The 18,617-nt window shown below is 33.5% G+C and overlaps 1 protein-coding gene across 1 annotated transcript; it reads left to right on the top strand.

Moving 5' to 3' along the window:
* The first annotated feature begins 16,598 nt into the window (after window positions 1-16,598).
* LOC132734748 (calponin homology domain-containing protein DDB_G0272472-like) lies at window positions 16,599-17,459 on the top strand. The gene has a single exon (XM_060721592.1). The coding sequence runs from the start codon at window positions 16,599-16,601 to the stop codon at window positions 17,457-17,459; it is 861 nt and encodes a 286-aa protein (XP_060577575.1).
* The last annotated feature ends 1,158 nt before the right edge of the window (window positions 17,460-18,617 follow it).

Here is an 18,617-nt window from a genome sequence, read left to right as displayed (position 1 = left end):
TCAGCCTGTCACTCATAAAGGCACCTATCTGATTTTACATAAAAGGTAATAATGGCATCTGCAAACCTATACAGGTGCAACTTGAATTCATTTGCCAGATCTGGCATAATTCGCAGGTAGTTATGATTAGCTTGGATAAAGTAGTGATATCGGAAAATGTTGCACATGGGTTCAGAGGAAAATGTTATGCATCTTTGGCCTTTGCGATGCTCCTGTGATTTGCTTATATTTTAATCCTATATAAGGATAGAATTTTATATTCAATTTTCATTTAATTTAATTTCTTGTTTCATGTACATTACGGCGACTGATAAATTATAAAATCACACGCACGCAAAAAAACATGTACACACAAAACACGCCAAGAAACAAACAGACAAAAACAAATCAACAAAAATAAACAAACGTCACATTTTGTTAAGAAACCTCGAGTCAAAATGTTTACTCCATGTCATATATTGTTATTCCAGATCTTTTTTAATATTTCAAACCTTTCATCTGAATATTTACAATAACAAGGCACAGTTTGTTAGTTCAATCGTCAAATATTAGCTTCATTTCACTCACTTTACACAACATTGTCACATGTGACAGCGAATATTGTCCAGTCATATTTTGCTGAAGATTTACAATATAAAGTTATATCACAATCGACTTTTACTTAAAACAGCAAGCTTCCAGATTCATGTCAATTTTCATGAACACTTTTAAAATCTATTTTAAAGTAATATATTATCAAGTGAACAAAGAAAGACATTTTGTAATTTCAAAGGCACTTAAAATTTATAATTCATCAAAAAAAAAAAAAGTTTCAGAATATGTTCAAATAAAATCATTGTAATAAATACTGCAAAATTAGTCATTAATTGCATATTACATGTAAATTATTACTTGAAACGTTTGTACATTTTCTCCAGGCAGCTTTGTCTGAAATGGTTTGGCTCTTCTGCAGGCAAGGAGCTCTTATTCCTTTTGTAACATAAAAAAGGATGCACGGATTTCTTGTTTCAGGGTTCATATGTTTTTATAGTTTGGGACCATGCATAGCTTTCCAATGAATGTTACGTTAAAGTCAAAATGAAACATTGATATATGATTATTTCTTCGTATGTGAAGGTTACAAATCAGAGCATTTTTCGATGTGGATGTTGCATTTTTCCTTAATCAGTGTACATATCGGAAATCATCCGTGAATAAAGAGACTTAAAAAGAGGCTTTTGCGGATGTTTCTAAATTCAAAATTATACGTTTTCATGTTTAAATGTTGAATTCTGCTTAAGCCGGTGCTAGGGGGCGTGGACGGTAACTTGCACTTTACAGTATTTTTGTGAATTTCAAAAAGCAAGGTGCTTATATAAAAAGAAAATACTAGTAATAACATTGTAAAGTGTCGGCGGGCGACCTTCGCACATGGACCGGGGTATACAATTACTTCTGTCATAATCGCCTGTATATTTCACAAGTGATGTCATTCATATTTATAGAAGTATTGTGTATTTAGATATTTTTAAAATATTATCAAATCATGTATGACCCAACTGTGGCCCTCTGTTCACATATATTATACTTTTGTGACCATCTCCTTCTATTGCCCGTTCTGGAATTGTACAAAGAGCTGTTGTTAAATAGTGATCTTGCTCGTATTATCATTTTACTGCTTGACGTATTATTATTTGAGTGTTTTGACGTTTTTTATTATCTTAATATGCACCATGGTGGAGAGAATGTCTCTATTAAGTGCAGCTCTTAATACATTTCTTGATACATGTCAATGAAATCAGTTTTACAACAATGTTTTCAGCAAATTATCCGTAGCATATTGGCAAGGTTTTATTATTCCATCATAATGATGCAATTATTGTTCCGCATTGTTGTTTATTTCATAGGATAATGGAATATGATTATATGCACATTGCATCTTGCATATCTGAAATATTTATTATTATATTATTATTATTATTATTAATTATTATTGTTATTATTGTTATTTTTTACAATTACCGCCACTTGTCCTATTGCGTTTCTTTCTATTGACTTTTACACTTGAAAGATATTTATGTCAGAATCGAATGCACTATCATTTTTACTTTCAGAAATCTTTAAATTTATCTACAACCTTTGTATCGCAATCTTTAAAAATGAAATACAAACATAGCATGTCCTTATATAATTTATTTTTCACCACATGAAAACATACAAGCACGACATATAACCCCTGTTAGTACAGGATTATCGTACTGTTCAAAAGTCTGTACGGAATCTTGCAAGTGAAGATGCTATGGTATCGTTGGTTTTGTTGTAGGTCCGTTCGGTGATTGTTTAAAAATGCTTGAATATTAATAGTGTTATGGATGTTTAAAGCAGCACCTCCTGATTAATGATAATTTTCACCACTTATATTTTTTCCATTACAGTACAATATTGTTGCCACTTTAGGTCCACGTAAAAGAGCTCAGAATGTGGAAAATAGCCATTGTTGTGTTAGTAAAGCAGTAATAATATGGTAATAGATACTACAAAATCTGTCATTAGGTCATTAATCGCAAATAACATGTAACATTTATTACCTGAATTCTTTAATATTGTTACTTTTCTGAAAATCTAAAGACCTTTTCTCAAGTTCGATTTTATTGAAATAATTTGACTATCTGGCGGCAAGACGATTAATTTTCTAAAACTTCTAAATTTGAAAATGACGAATTGCATTGATGCACTTTCCTAAATCATTATTAAAAAGGAGAAAATACATGAAAAGAATGTGTTATAAGGAAAGTGTTATCATGTTTTATACAATTGTTATTTTTGCTATTTTTATACCTTGCATGTTAAGTACTCATAACGCATAACGTAAATCGGAATCCTGTAATTGTTATTTGAAATTTGTATTGGTATGATTACACAGAAAATTTATTTAAAACACATGGCTTATTTCTCTATATCGATAAGTCTTCAGACATTCTTTTTCATTTCCTAACAAAACATAAGATATAATATCTCTTTAAGATATATAAAAATTAACAGAACTTATGAACTCTTCATCATATTTGTCTTCTTTATGTATGCAATTAGTATCAGTTGGTAATTCGCAAAAAAGTACAACAGACACACAACTGTCCTTCTTGTAATGAATTCTCTTATATTGTGACAAAGAAAGTGTAAAGTATGTTTTGTACATGTTGGTACATGTTGACAACAAACTTTACACGCATTCTTATATATACTTTAGTAACTTAGAATTACGTGACAACAAACTTTACACGCATTCTTATATATACTTTAGTAACTTATAATTACGTGACAAAAAACTTTACACGCATTCTTATATATACTTTAGTAACTTAGAATTACGTGACAACACACTTTACACGCATTTTTATATATACTTGTGTAACTTAGAATTACGTGACAACACACTTTACACACCTTCTTATATATACTTTAGTAACTTAGAATGACGAGACAACACACTTTACACGCATTCTAATATATACTTGTGTAACTTAGAATTACGTGACAACACACTTTACACGCATTCTAATATATACTTTAGTAACTTAGAACTACGTGACAACACACTTTACACGCATTCTTATATGTACTTAAGTAACTTAGAATGACGTGACAACACACTTTACACACATTCTTATATATACTTGTGTAACTTAGAATGACGTGACAGCACACTTTACACACCTTCTTATATATACTTTAGTAACTAAGAATGACGTGACAACACACTTTCCACGCATTCTTATATATATTTTAGTAGTACAATTGATAAGCCCCTGAAGTAATATATAATATTTTGAACAAATCATAAGAATGGTAAGGGAAACGTTTTGAACATATACCTGATAAATATTACCTCCAAACTTCTACATATATTCATTATATTTATTGCAAAGAAGAATTCTAAAACAACATGACTTTTAACATAATTAATAATTATAATAATAATAGTAAAAGACTTTCCGTCGTATCATTGGTTCCATGGGAATCATTGTCTACCTAAATTAATGATCAACAGTGAAGTCAGACCGTTTTATTTTCCCATTGTGCAAACTAAAGATATAATCCTTGTTATCCCTTAAAAGAGCTTGTCATCATTTAAACACAGAAGTTACAGTATACTCTCTAGAGGACACAAATATGAATAATTGTCGCATTCGTTATTTGAGTGATTCTCCTAATAAACATATACACAATAAAGTTTTATTACAAATACAAACAACAAAATAGATCGATGATAAATGTAACGTAAATATTGTAATTGTAGGGAATGAACTTAATATAGTTCATGTATTCCGTGAATTAGATATATCTTGTAATCGTTATTTTAACATGATACGGTTCGGTATTCTGTTTTCCTATGCTCAACTAATATAAATCATATGTTAATATTGAATTAGCTACTCATTTCCGAAGTATACGTGTCTGTCACTTTGAATAATCTGATCAACAGAATAGCTCATCGAATCTTTCAGCGTGTGACCCATTTTTTCGATTAAATTATTAAGCTATTGCATTCTCCTAAATAATGTTTTTATCGTTCGCATTTCATATTGACAAACACGTGATGAAAGTACTTCTTAACAGAAACAATCTGGTTACCTGATACATTTTCTAGAAAACGAAATTGCCGCCATTGGACTCTTGATTAAACTTGAAATTGTCAGAAAGTGAGAATGTGTTTGTTTATACCCTGCTATATTGATTTTCGCATCTAAAACAAACTTTGGATAGTGAATGTATACACCCGATTACAATATTGCAAAATCATAATGTGTCTAATGCAACACAGCCCATTGTCCGTTCAATTATAGTTACTGCAGACATCAAAAAGTACAAAAAGGTTACTTCTCAAGTTCATCAGTAAGCACAATAAGAAGTACAATGTCAGAATTGTATTGAATGTCTGTTCAGTTTTGTTAAAGTAAGTTGAAATTTTAGATCATTTCAGAATTTGTTCGGGGTAATAAAACAAGTCACAAAATGATTTGTGTGTAGCAATAAAAATATCATCCCGCTTAAGCGTCGAGAATCAGTACGATATTTACTGTACCGCCTATATTATAAAGAAAAAGTAAATCATTGAAGAAACAAACCTATATGTTAGTTGCAATCGTTGTAATGTAGTATGATATCTGAGGAATGATAAAATTGTTAAATAAGGAACTGTATAAATTATTTTAAATCAAAATTAAACTTGTCTCATATTTAAGATACCTTATCAGCTTTTGGGATAAATATTATGACCAATAAAGCGCAGTCGGTTTAATGGAGCGCGGGTGTTACCGGTGTGGCGTGAATTTTGTCAGACCCGTGAGGAACGTAAGACTTTACGTACTGCGCATGCGCAAATAATTGTCGGACGGGGCCGTGAGAGATGTAAGACTTTCTGGTAGAATTTTGTGTAAACCTTGTTTCAAAGCTCATTAATTGATCAAAATGTAGTTCTTCCTTTTAACAAATTTACCGCACCGCATGTTTGTTGGCTAACGGTTTGGGACCGTCAAAACTGGACAACCACCAGACCTGGACGGCCCCAAAAATGCTTAATTAAAATAGTTGTCTTTGTTCAATGGTTGTCGATCTATCAGTCACTTTATAACAACAATAAATGCGTGTTTTTCCTCTATATCTAAGAAGTTAGATTTATTTATGGAAAAATGTTCAAAAGTGTCCCGTTGATGGTACCTGACCAGTAGTTATTTAACAAATATTAAAAATTGAATAACACCTTTGAAAAATATATTTTGATAATTTGAAAAAGATAACTTTTACTTAAAAAAATAATATCACTTTTCATCTTAGGCTTCAAATAAATGTCCACAACAAATATTCGTGCTATTACTTTATCTGTTTGTTTATAACGTTAATTACGTGCGCTTACTGAACAGACAATTGTGCCAAATATATTAAAAAAGGCCTTCGTGAAGAACAAAACGATTTTCCTTTATTGATATTTAAATATGCTCTCATGTTAAAGTGTACATTGTATGACAACAGGGGAAGTGTTTCAATATAACATTGTATCCATATTCGATGCTTATTCTTTAACATATGGCAGCCTTGTAGGCTAGATTTAACCTATCCTTTAAACACTGATGTTATGTACAAATTAAGTCTCATTATATACAACCGCAAAAAGTACTTACTCCGTTTCCTGTTTCATATTTTTCAGGTCTCACTTTGTCATAGTCGTAAAGGTATTTTCTAAAATATTTGTTTCGATTTCGATTAAGTTCACACTCTGGATAAAGGACAACCTCTTTCACAGATCATAATTGAACACGCTACTCACGACTTGCTATGAAAGAAAGGTCGAAATATTTCCTGTAATTAATCTTACTTCCTACAAATGTAGCTGTTATATCCGCTTTTATATGAGCGTAATGGAAATATTGTTCCAAATCAGTGAGCAAAATATAAAATCAAATTTGATCATTGATATGACAACAATAGGAATTCTAAAAGAATATTTCTCTGCAAATTGAGAATATAATTTTTACGACATGATTCATGATGTTGCTTAAAGGATTCTAAGATGTTAGATTTGCAGCAACTAAAAACGCAACATTTTACCCTCTGGAATAATCATGCACTATTTACTGAAACCTTGAAGCGGATTGATCAAATATTAAATGTTTAATACACAATAATATAGTAGTGCAGAATTTGGTGTTTGAATGTTTTATTCCAGAACGAATTAGCTAAAATTGACTGTTTCAAAGGGTTTAAAAATTATCTTAGTTTTATACTTTATTTCTAGACGAACTGGGTCTTACGAAATACGGTTTGGGCCGCATGTTAATTCTCATTATTTTTTGTTGTTTTCGGACGAAAACGTTTGATACATTTATTCCGTTTCGAAGCCTACATATCACTGTTATGCTGTCATGGCTTGCAAGCTTTTCTGCAGTATCCGATTATAATTTGTCAACATGATATAACGTTAATTGATAAAAACGTTTATTTGGTTTTGTTATTTGTAAGCATCGTTTTGAAAGCAATGCCGAAGTATTTTTTTAACAAAATAATGAACATGTTGTAAAGGAATGTTGTAATTTGATTTTTGTTTTCTATTCACGATGATTACACAATATATTAAAAGATAAACTTTTCAAATTGACATAGGATAAAACAATAAATAGGAATGGTCGGCTTCTATATACAAAATACATTTATATATTTCAACCAAATAATTTTTCAATTGCCAATAAAACAAATGTCACTTATTACATTTTCCTAGCAAACAAGTGACGAGATGGATAACTAATATATTAAGTGTTACATCGTTTAACACAAAAAATCTCTGTAACCGTACAGAATGCTTTTAATTGTTTGACAAAGAAACAGACGATGAAACCTGCAGTTTAGAACACAAGTCTGATACAGCGTATTGTATTCCCGTTTGATTGGATTTTGTTTCTACTTAGACATGTTGAGATACATATATATGTTGGGACTTTAAACATATTTCTATATATCTCAAAATATGAAATAACCCGATTGTTTTAACATTTTCTGTATGAAAAACGTGATAAAATATCTTTTATCTGTACCACTAGCAAAACCGTAACAACGCCTTGTTATATTTTCATGATTTCGTTTATGTAGCAAAGAATGACATAAATAACAAATTATGCTCCATAACCGTTTACATAAATTCGTTTTCGAATCAAAATGTATCTATTAAATAATTGACCATTTAAACAAATGTGAACTACTTTCAATGCATGCAATTGTTTTTTTTAAACAGTTCTGGTATTATATGTACGTACCTGACAGTAAATTTTCTGTATAATTTAGGACAAACCATAGACTTAGACTATGTTATAGTGTCGAAGGACTTGAAGCAAATGGTAAGAACCAAACAAAGCCCAGCGACCTGGTGATTGCCGCCAGATATCTTTTTTTTAACACACTGACCTTAAGACTTTTAAGTAGTACATAAATCTCGACCGCGTCCGCCCGATGACCAAAATTTGCAGCTGTTGCCGTGGCCGGACGGACAACGGCCGATATTACGATTTTGTTTAGAAAGAGACGCCACCTGGTGGCCGTTTGTCATTTGTGACCGTTTGTCATTTGTGACTATAGTATTATATAATATTTGATTGGGATATTTTTCTCACAAGTATCATGTGTAATCAATACAGGACCACATAAATATTTTCTTCTATTTCAAACGTTAATCTTATCTGACAGCAACAAGAAAACAAACGATTCAGTGTAGAGTTTGTTCACTGGACCAGCAAACTGGGAACGTAGTTTGATTTATCTCATTTTTGCAGAGTAATGATGGTATAAGCAGTGATTTTACATTATAATCAGTTCCACTATAAATTACGAACAGTTCAAAGTGGTAGGTGATTATGTGTCAGCAACGCATAATGTAAATTACTTTAATGTACCGATTCAATATTTTCTGTGAATATGTATGTCATACCTTGAAAGAAAACGTAGGGAAACATATCAGCATTAGATTTTCAGATATTTAAACATACAAAACTTTAATTTAAGTGTGAGTAGGCATGAATGGCTGAATGATTAAATGAATGAATGAATGAATGAATGAATAAATGAATGAATGAATGAATGAATGAATGAATAAATGAATGAATGAATGAATGAATAAATGAATGAATGAATAAATGAATGAATGAATGAATGAATGAAAGAATAATTGAATGAAAGAATAAATAAATGAATAAATCAATTAATTTATTAATGAATTTATAAAAAAATACTTAATTAATTAAATTAATTAATCGAATTAATCAATTGATAAATGAATGAATGAATGAATCAATCAATCGATCAATCAATCAATCAAACAATCTGTCAATCAACCATCAATGGTATTTTAACGGAATTGAAATAGAACATGTGATCAGAAAGATGATTTTCCAAAAGAAAATCTTTTCATTAAAAAACAAAAGCTATTATAATTCAACTCTTACGTGTATATATTTTATTGAAGTACTTCCGTTTAAACACAGTATTTTACATCTATGTTAATTTTACTTGTGTTATTTTTCTTTTTCGTAATGTTGTCTATTTCTCAAGATGTCTAGCTACCTTAGTTATTATATCATCATTAAAATTTAAATATGAGTAATCTCAGTTTTCTTAGAAGATTATACTGAAATATTGGATATTAACAAGGAATGTTGCGTATTGTCATACAAGTTTTTGAATCACAATTGATATCCAAGGTTAGAATATTGTGTTAAGAAAGGTCAAATGCCATTTATAAATAATATATCACCCATTTCCAGCACCATATAATATGGCCTCAAATGAAACGGAAATATCATCATGTTAGGGAAGAAGATATTTATTGAATAATAACATTTTATTTGTAAATACGAATTCTTCAAGCTTGATGATAAGGAACATAAGAGTTCCAAATTGCTTAAATAAATACAGCTGAATACAACCTTGACTTTGACCTTTGACTAGAGATTGTTGACATTTATGTACCATCGTTACCTTCAACAACGACAAAGTAAGTTAAGAAAGTATAGTATACATTATAACTGTATTTCATTCAATGATACAGTTACAATAGCATTATTAGCTCACCAGAATAAATTATATTTATTCAGCTACGTATCTCCGAGATATATTTTAAAGCTTACAATGTATTCCTTTATTCAAACACATTTATTATAATATATTATACTATAAAGGTCTAACTATAGGTATAAACATACATCATTATTTCATCTTCGTTCAACGTAAATACTTTAAAGATACTGTGAGCATGTGTATGGAATCAATCTTTGTAAGAAAATGTCCCAATCAAATGTTGTATAAGATGTATCACTTGTAACACATTCTTATCTGTGTGTTTTTTTAATGCCTTTAATACGTATACGTTAGTTATTTTTAATTATAAAATTAAAATTCGCAATATGCAAAGATACTAACAGTGGCACAGAGGTGACATGTGTGTCTATGCTGTTTTAAATCTCGCGAGCACGAGATACTTTGTCGTGACCACGAGTTTTATAAGGATTTAAAACGAAATATAGCTAAGATTTTATTCTTATATTAATTTTGCCAAACGCATAATATGTTTTTCTACATAGATATGCAAAATGTGCTAGACATTTTCATGTATTTGATTATAAGTTTAAAGAAATGTTTTTACCCCGAAATTGAGGAACTTATTGAAACTAATTAGAAACTTATTGAAAATATGTTAAACAAATTGAAAAGAATAGAAAAATCAGAATCCCTTAAAAACGTAAAGAATGAAAATAACACTTTTTACAGCCGTCACATGGCACAAATAACACAGATGTAACAATAAAGAAAGAAAAAAAGAATCCCTAAAGAAAACCAAACACGGGGGAATTGAAGCTACATGAATAGTCCCCCATACGAACATTATGACAACTGCTTCATTTAATATCATAAGATGCATCATGATCAGTCCCTTTATAGATGCTTGTACTTTGTAAGATAACTAGGACAAGTGAAATGAAGCCCACTTCTTGATCGTATTGACGCTATCAAATGACAAGAAAACCAGTCGACATTGACTAAATTAATGCAATGAGATTCCATTCAATAAATGAAATAATTGAGGCGATTGATGGCTCGAGTGATTTATAGCATAACGACTGTTATGTTGTGGTTATATTTAAACCATTCATTAAGGCATTGGCGAATGAGTTGGAATTAAAAACATGAAGCAAGCGATTAAAATGTAAGCCTAAGGTACAGATTTATTTATCCTTGATCGTTGTTAATGATATGAATCTTCGATCGTTGTAACTGATTGTTTATGAAAACGAATTCAAGACTGTTGTACTGTACTGTTCACTTTCTTCAGACACCTTATTATTATTGATTCACATAGCATGGCTCTAACAATTCAATAACTTCATCATCTTTTCCCGGGATTACTTCAAGATATTGTGATGCACCGCATTTCACCGACCTGATTTACCTTCTAGTTAACCTATGTATATTTATTTTCTGTTGTATACGGTTTATATGTTGTAAAAATATTAACTAATATTGATCGTCAATGTAAATTTATTTTGAAAGCTTACCCCTAAGCAAATATTGGCAATTTTACTGTTTACTAAAACCCGGAAGTGTTTATCGTCAGCCACGTTGGTTATGCACTATTTGATGACGTCATGTAATTACTACGTCATGTTTTATTTCGATTTATCAAGTGAGGTTACCTATGGGAGCGTTAAGTTATGCATACGAAAATAATAATTTGTTTGTTTATTTTTGCATCACATTTACCTTCTTATTGTTTTTTATATTAGATCTGTCAATTTAATTGATGGCGCTTTGTGTGATTTTAACTCGTACTTTATTATCTGTTAGCACTGTTAGCAACCCTTTCGGTGCCCCTTTGTTAGCATTTTGTTAGAAACTCACAGGTTTCAAATATTGTTAGCAAATCGTTAGCAAACTGTTAGCAAAACGTTTATAAAAGGCAGATTTTTGTTAGCAGCGAGGACTCCGCAACTGAGAACCTCATTATTCATTAGAGTAAAATATTATTTTACATTGAAAAGTAATTTTATTTTATTTTTTTCAGTAGATCTACAAAAGTTACCTAAAGAAGCTTTAACAAGAATTTAATAATTATTTTATTTTTACATTAGATCTAGAACTATTGTCAGAAATGAAACTTAAGTCAATATTCTATGCCGGAAAAAATTTGCAATAGTAATTTGCGTATATTTTCTTAGGTGAATTAGTATCTATATTAAAAGAGAGTTAAATTAATTATATTTTGTTTAACATTATCCATTTTAAAGTTTAAGTATTAATATCTCTATAACTGTTTATTTATTGTTTATAACACAAGCGCCAGCCCCGATCTAGTCATATCTTAATGTTAATTTTGTAAGCACGATCGTATATATTGAAATTCGAGATATTTCATATTAATATTGTTGTCGGATTTTACAAATGCGCAAGGTTGATTGTTAAGGACTTACATAAATAAACTTAAATAGTTAAACTTGAACATTCTTGCGTTATTTGTTTATTTTACTTATAATTTCATGAAGGTATTTAATTTACTGCGGAGTCCAAAATGTGTCGTCTGATGTCCGTCAGTCCGTTTTTCTGAGTCGCATAAAAGCTGAAAGTATAATAGCTGAGGAGGAGAGTCTGGACAGGTAGAACTTTAACTCTGTCCGTAGAATTTGCCTGAATACCATAGAAAGAAACATTGACCTAGAAAAATGATGGAAGGCCAGTATTGACAAAATTCCACAGCATTTACAAGAGCTATTTGAAAAGTCCACAAAAGGAAAATCGCAACATGAAAAGATATAATAGGCAGTATGCTTCTGAATTATAAAGATTCATTTTCGAAGAATGAGTGGGACTTAACTGACCTAGTTGAACATACTATTGATACCGGGGAAGCAGCACCAATCAGGCAGCGGCCGAGATGTGAACCTTTAGCCCATGCTAATGAGGAGAAGCAGGCAATAGAGGATCTTTTAAAGAAAGATGTTATTGAAGAAAGTAGTTTTCCCTGGGCCAGTCCAATTGTCTTAGTGAGAAAGAAATCTGGAGAAATGAGGCCTTGTGTGGACTACAGAAAGGTCAATGAATTGGTGAAGCCGAGTGGGTTTCCTCTCCCAAGAGTGCAAGACTGCCTTGATGATGTGGCAGGCTCAAGTATATTCAGTTCATTTGATTTGACAAGTGGTTATTTTCAGATACCACTTAGAAGAGAGGACATCCATTAGAGCTCTTTTGTGTGCAAATACGGGCAGTTTCAAATGAAAAGAATGCCGTTTGGTCTTAATGGGTCAGCAAGTACGTTCCAGCGTTGTATGGAGATTGCCCTCCGAGGGTTGAATTGGGTCACTTGCCTTATTTATATTGATGACGTAATTGTATACGGGTCAGGTTTCGAAGAACATATTGCTAGAGTAGATTAGGTATTACATAGAGTAAAGAAGGCTGGGTTGAAATTAAAACCAAACAAATGCATTTTACTTCAGACCAAGGTAACGTTTTTGGGTCATATAGTTTCCAAGGATGGAGTTAGACCTGACCCAAACAATATAGCCAAAATATTGCAGTGGCCAAGACAGGAAAATCCCAAGCAGGTTAAACAATTTGTGGCAACCGGAAGTTACTATAGAAAGTTTGTTAAATGATTTGCAACTGTAGTAAAATAGATGAATACAGAATCCCTAAAGAAAGCCCAACACGGCAAAATTGAAAATGTTGCAGGCTCGGTTTGATTGAGCCTGTTCATGGACGGTACTGGAAAGTGCAAGTTACCGTCCACGCCCCCTAGCACCCGCTTAAGCAGAATTCAACATTTAAACGTGAAATAGTAAAATTTTGAATTTAGAAATATGGTTGATCTTACTAAAAAAGGAGTTGCATTTAGCTGGGACAATAGGTGTGAGGAAGCTTTTAACAAGCTGAAAGCAGCTTTGACAGGACCGGAAATTATGGGATATCCTTTGAATGATGGCGGAGAGTTCATATTAGATGTCGACGCAAGTGGTGTCGGTATTGGATCGTTCTGCACCAGATGCAAGAAAGTCGAGAGCGAGTAATTGCCTACGCCAGTAGGGCTTTGAATAAAGCTGAAAGAAATTACTACATTACCGAGAAGGAACTGCTAGCAGTTGTGTATTTTATTCAGGACTTCCGGCAGTATTTGTTAGGAAGAAAATTTGTGGTTCGTACAGATCATCAAGCCCTGGTGTGGCTATTCAGTCTGAAGGAGCCGAATGGAAAAGTTGAAAGGTGGTTGGAAATTCTTGCGCCATTCGAATTTGTTGTTGAATACAGAGCAAGGTCAAAACAAGGTCATTGTGACGCACTTTCTAGATGCCAGAATCCGAAAGACTGCGAGTGCCCGGAAGTAGATAATTTAGAGCGTGACTGTAAAGGATACTCCACAAGGTACGATCTCCAATATCATCACCGACGCAGACGAAAAGACCAGAGTTGATGTTGCCGAAGACGGACAACAGCCTTGTTCATCTGATTTTGACCGGCGTGCTCACCAGCAGGGTACCTGGCTGTTTACTATCAGGCCTGAAGAGCTTGCGGCTAAACAATCAAATGATCCTGACCTGGGCCCTATCTATAAAGCAAAAACTGAAGGAAACAAACCTAGCAGCTTAGATATGGAGACGGCATTTGCCGCAAGTAGGCACCTATGGATATTATGGGATTGTATTTTCATCGAAGATGGAATCTTGATCAAGAAATTTCAAAAGCAGAACGGTTCAGGCGAGTTTCGTCAGCTTCTGGTTCCAAACTGTTTGAAGAAAGAACTTATGCAACAAATGCATGACGCAAAGTTATCTGGGAATCTAGGTGTTAAGAAAACAAAAGAAAAGATAATGCAAAGATTTTATTGGTTTAATTTTAAACACGATGTTCAACTTTACGCTGCTCAGTGTGACACGTGCGCTGCCGACAAAGCTCCGGCTAAAAAACCAAGAGCTCCTATGGGACACTTGTGTAGCGGTGCGCCTTGGGATACATAAGGGATAGATTATCTTGGTCCTTTCCCAATTTCAAAACGTGGGAATAAGTATATACTTGTCCTGACGGATCACTTCACGAAGTATGTAGAGGTCATGGCGGTGCCTAACCAGCAAGCTGATGAATGCACGCTTAGAATCGTCAACGATTTTGTTTCAAGATGGGGAGCACCTCTGAGCATACACAGTGACCAAGGTGCAGCATTTGAAAGCAAATTGTTTAAAGAATTATGCATTATGCTTGATGTTCGGAAAACTCGTGCAAGTCCTCGCAACCCGCGATCCAATGGGGTCACAGAGCGATTTAATGCTACGATTGTCAAGATGATAAAAACTTATCTAGCTGAAGAGCAAGATGACTGGGACCTTTACCTAGGTTGCCTTGCAGGGGCCTATCGAGCCACTGCGCACGAATCGACAAACCTTTCCCCAAACTTACTTAGTATTGGTCGCGAAATCAGGTTATCTTTAGACATTATCTACGGACGTCCCCCACATACTCAAGCCAGCAATCCTGGTGATTACGTTGAGCTTTTAAGAAACTGCATGTTGTTTGCGAGCGAGGAAATATTTGAAGGTATCTGCTGAACACAGCAAAGCTTACTATGATGTGAAAGGTCATTTAAACATCTACAATCCAGGGGATCTACTGTGGTACCTTCATGAAACTAAGAAGCCTGGTGTTGCACCAAAGCTAGAAAAGAAATATGATGGTCCGTTTGTGGTGATAGAAAAAAAGTCGCCATAGAATTATGTGTTACAGTTGGAAAGAAGTGGTTCTAGAAAGCTGGTCCATCACGATAAACAAAAACCATCTGTAGGTACGAATGTACCCAGATGAATCAAGGCGCTGAAAAAGAAAATGAAAATGTAATTACTCATTAAAGTATTTTTACAAAATTGTCTGTTGTTATATTTTTTATTTCAGTTTCAAGTTATTTCCCTTTTACAGTAATATCAGTTAAATCTACTTAACCAGGTGTTCCTCAGGTATACTGCAAGAAAAAAATTTATGTATAAGAGCGAGTATTCCAGGGTCTAGGGGTTGTAGGTCTAATTAGTACATATTAAAACACGAAGTATACGTCGTGTGGTCGTGTGTCATGTGTCGGCATTTTGCAAAAAAGGGTTTTGCTGTAAAGACGTCGTCGTAATACAGCACCGAAGAACCTATGAATCGTGATACAGAGATGGCGCTCGTTTATAACATAGGAACTAACATTCTATCGCGAAATGGGACTGGCGTTATGCAACAGATGCATGGTGATCCTAAAATCATCAATTATTTTTCAGATATGGAACGGAAAACCTATCCAAGGGGAAGAAGCATACCAGTGTTTGCATTGTTTAAGGAAAGGTAGAGAAGATATCAACTCGAAGAGTCGATTAGAGGAGTACATCTACAAACAGCACGTGCCAAATGATGATCAGCCTTTCTTCTGTAGAGTCTGCCATTTTAGGAGCAAGACAAAGGTCAGCTTGTTCAGCCATGTAAGAACTTTTGTTAGGCACCAGGCCATAATGAAGGAAAAGGGCTTTGAAGCCTCCGAACCTTTTCTTGTGTGCAATGACAAACCTTATCTGGTAGGAGAAAAAGACTGGAAAATGTTAACCAAGGAAGAGAGCAGTAGGTGGTGGGACAAGAAGACTATTAGCCCAGGGTCATCAAACGTGTTTGATAAGGCCCTACAAATGGAATTGCCGGAAATATATATGGCATCCAAGTATATTGAGAACGTGGTAGAGGAAGACTGTGGTGAGAGCGAAGGAGCAGCATTAGCTGAGGAGGGTGGAACAGGTGAAAAAAGAACAGAAGAGATGGGCGAAAAGGAAGAAGATAATAGTAATGGAAGAATGATGGAAGTAGAGAAAGGAGTAGATATAGATGGACCAATTGACTTGAGAAGAGCAGTAGTGAAGGCCAGTTCGAAGAAGTTAACAGAGTTGGAGGAAGTGAATGGTTAGGATATAACAAGTGCCGCGTTAGATTTGAGAGTCGTACGGACAGATGAGAATAGAAGGGTCGTAAGGTGCGCAAGTGTAACGGAGAGTAGGAGTGACGGGTTGGAGATAGGGGCAATGGCGTTAGACTTAACTATCAAGAAAAGTGGAGGCAAAAAAGAAGGTAAGCAGGAGAATGACAAGATGGAAGTTTCACAGGGGGAAAACACAGGAGAAGAGGAAGAAGAGAAAGGCGCAGATAATCACGATAGCTTAGGCTGTGTAGTTGGTGTGGAGGAACAGGCAAGGGAAGAAGTGGATGAATCAACTGAGAGACTTGTTCAAGAGATGGCGAAGGAGGATGGAAGAAATGTGTTGGAGAAAGAAGTAAGTTTACAGACACAGAGTAGAGTCATCAAAGCGGAGATTATTATGGAAGAGGAAGAGGTAGAACGGGGAGGAGAAAGAGAAACGAAGAGAAATACAGACGGAGACAGCAGAGCGAGGAAGAGAGTTAGACAAAGTTTGAAAAGGTATAGAGAGTCAGAGTCATCATCGTCGTCTGATGAAACATCCTCATCTGACGAAGAAGATAACAGTAATCGAGAGATTAGATTTACAAATATCCTGTCAGAAATGATCAGAAAAACCGGAAGTATCGTGGGAGAACAAGTGATAGCTAATGCGGGTTTGATAAAATCTTTACAGAAATCGGTGGATGACCTGAGGAAAGAAGTAAAGGAGATGAGAAGTGAACTTAGAGAAAGAAAGGGAAAGAATGAAGATAGAAGTAAAGAGAATAAGAGACCGGAAGTACGAGAAGTGCGAGGTGAATCAGGACCAGCAAAAGCGCATGAGAGAAAAGAGAGAGATAGAGATGTTAAGAAAGACGAGAAGCGAGAAAGACCAGCGGAACGTGAGCGACAGAGGAAGAGTGGTGGAAGTTCGAGGGATGGCTATAGGAGGGTCGAGAGAGGAAGAGACTATATTAGACTGTAAACCAAGTTAATTGTTCTGATGACATAGACATAAGTATAAAGTGTATAAACTGTAGTATATTTCGTATGTCTTAGACTAGAGTGTATTTGTTTAATAGTAATTGATTTATATATGAAAGGTTTAATACAATAAATGCAACCGTAATGACATTCAGGTAGTTTCTAAAGAGACACTTAATTTTTATAGTGGAATTAAAATTTAGAAGTTAAAGGAACACTGTTATTTATAAGAATTAAAGGGAAACTCAGGTCAGTTTTAACATTATGTCAATAAGTTAATTTTGATTAACTACATGTATTTGAAAATTAAGTACAAGTTTGGTTTTCTAAACTGTTTATAATTCATGATTGTTATATTTTGTGAGGCAGATTGAACTTTGACTCGTTAAGAGGGGGGTAATGTGATGCACCGCATTTCATCGACCTTATTTACCTTCTAGTTAACCTATGTATATTTATTTTCTGTTATATACGGTTTATATGTTGTAAAAATATTAAATACTATTGATTGTCAATGTAAATTTATTTTGAAAGCTTACCCCTAAGCAAATATCGGCAATTTTACTGTTTACTAAAACCCGGAAGTGTTTATCGTCAGCCATGTTGGTAATGCACTATTTGATGACGTCATGTAATTACTACGTCATGTATTATTTCGATTTATCAAGTGAGGTTACCTATAGGAGCGTTAGATTATGCATACGAAAATAATAATTTGTTTGTTTTTTTTTGCATCAAATTTACCAATCCCTTGTTATTGTGTATTTTTATTGTTTTTTATATTAGATCTGTCAATTTAATTGATGGCGCTTTGTGTGATTTTAACTCGTACTTTATTATCTGTTAGCACTGTTAGCAATCCTTTCGGTGCCCCTTTGTTAGCATTTTGTTATAAACTCACAAGTTTCAAATATTGTTAGCAAATCGTTAGCAAACTGTTAGCAATACGTTTATAAAAGGCAGATTTTTGTTAGCAGCGAGGACTCCGCAACTGAGAACCTCAGTATTCATTAGAGTAAAATATTATTTTACATTGAAAAGTAATTTTATTTTATTTTTTCAGTAGATCTACAAAAGTAGAAGCTTTAACAAGAATTTAAAATTATTTTATTTTTACATTAGATCTAGAACTATTGTCAGAAATAAAACTTCGGGATCA

Source organism: Ruditapes philippinarum, unplaced genomic scaffold (genome assembly GCF_026571515.1).
Source record: "Ruditapes philippinarum isolate M1 unplaced genomic scaffold, ASM2657151v2 ctg4638_1_1_1_1, whole genome shotgun sequence".
Classification (NCBI taxonomy): Eukaryota; Metazoa; Mollusca; class Bivalvia; order Venerida; family Veneridae; genus Ruditapes; species Ruditapes philippinarum.
The sequence above is the reverse complement of the archived record's forward strand: the minus strand, read 5'-3'. Positions and strand labels throughout refer to the sequence as shown.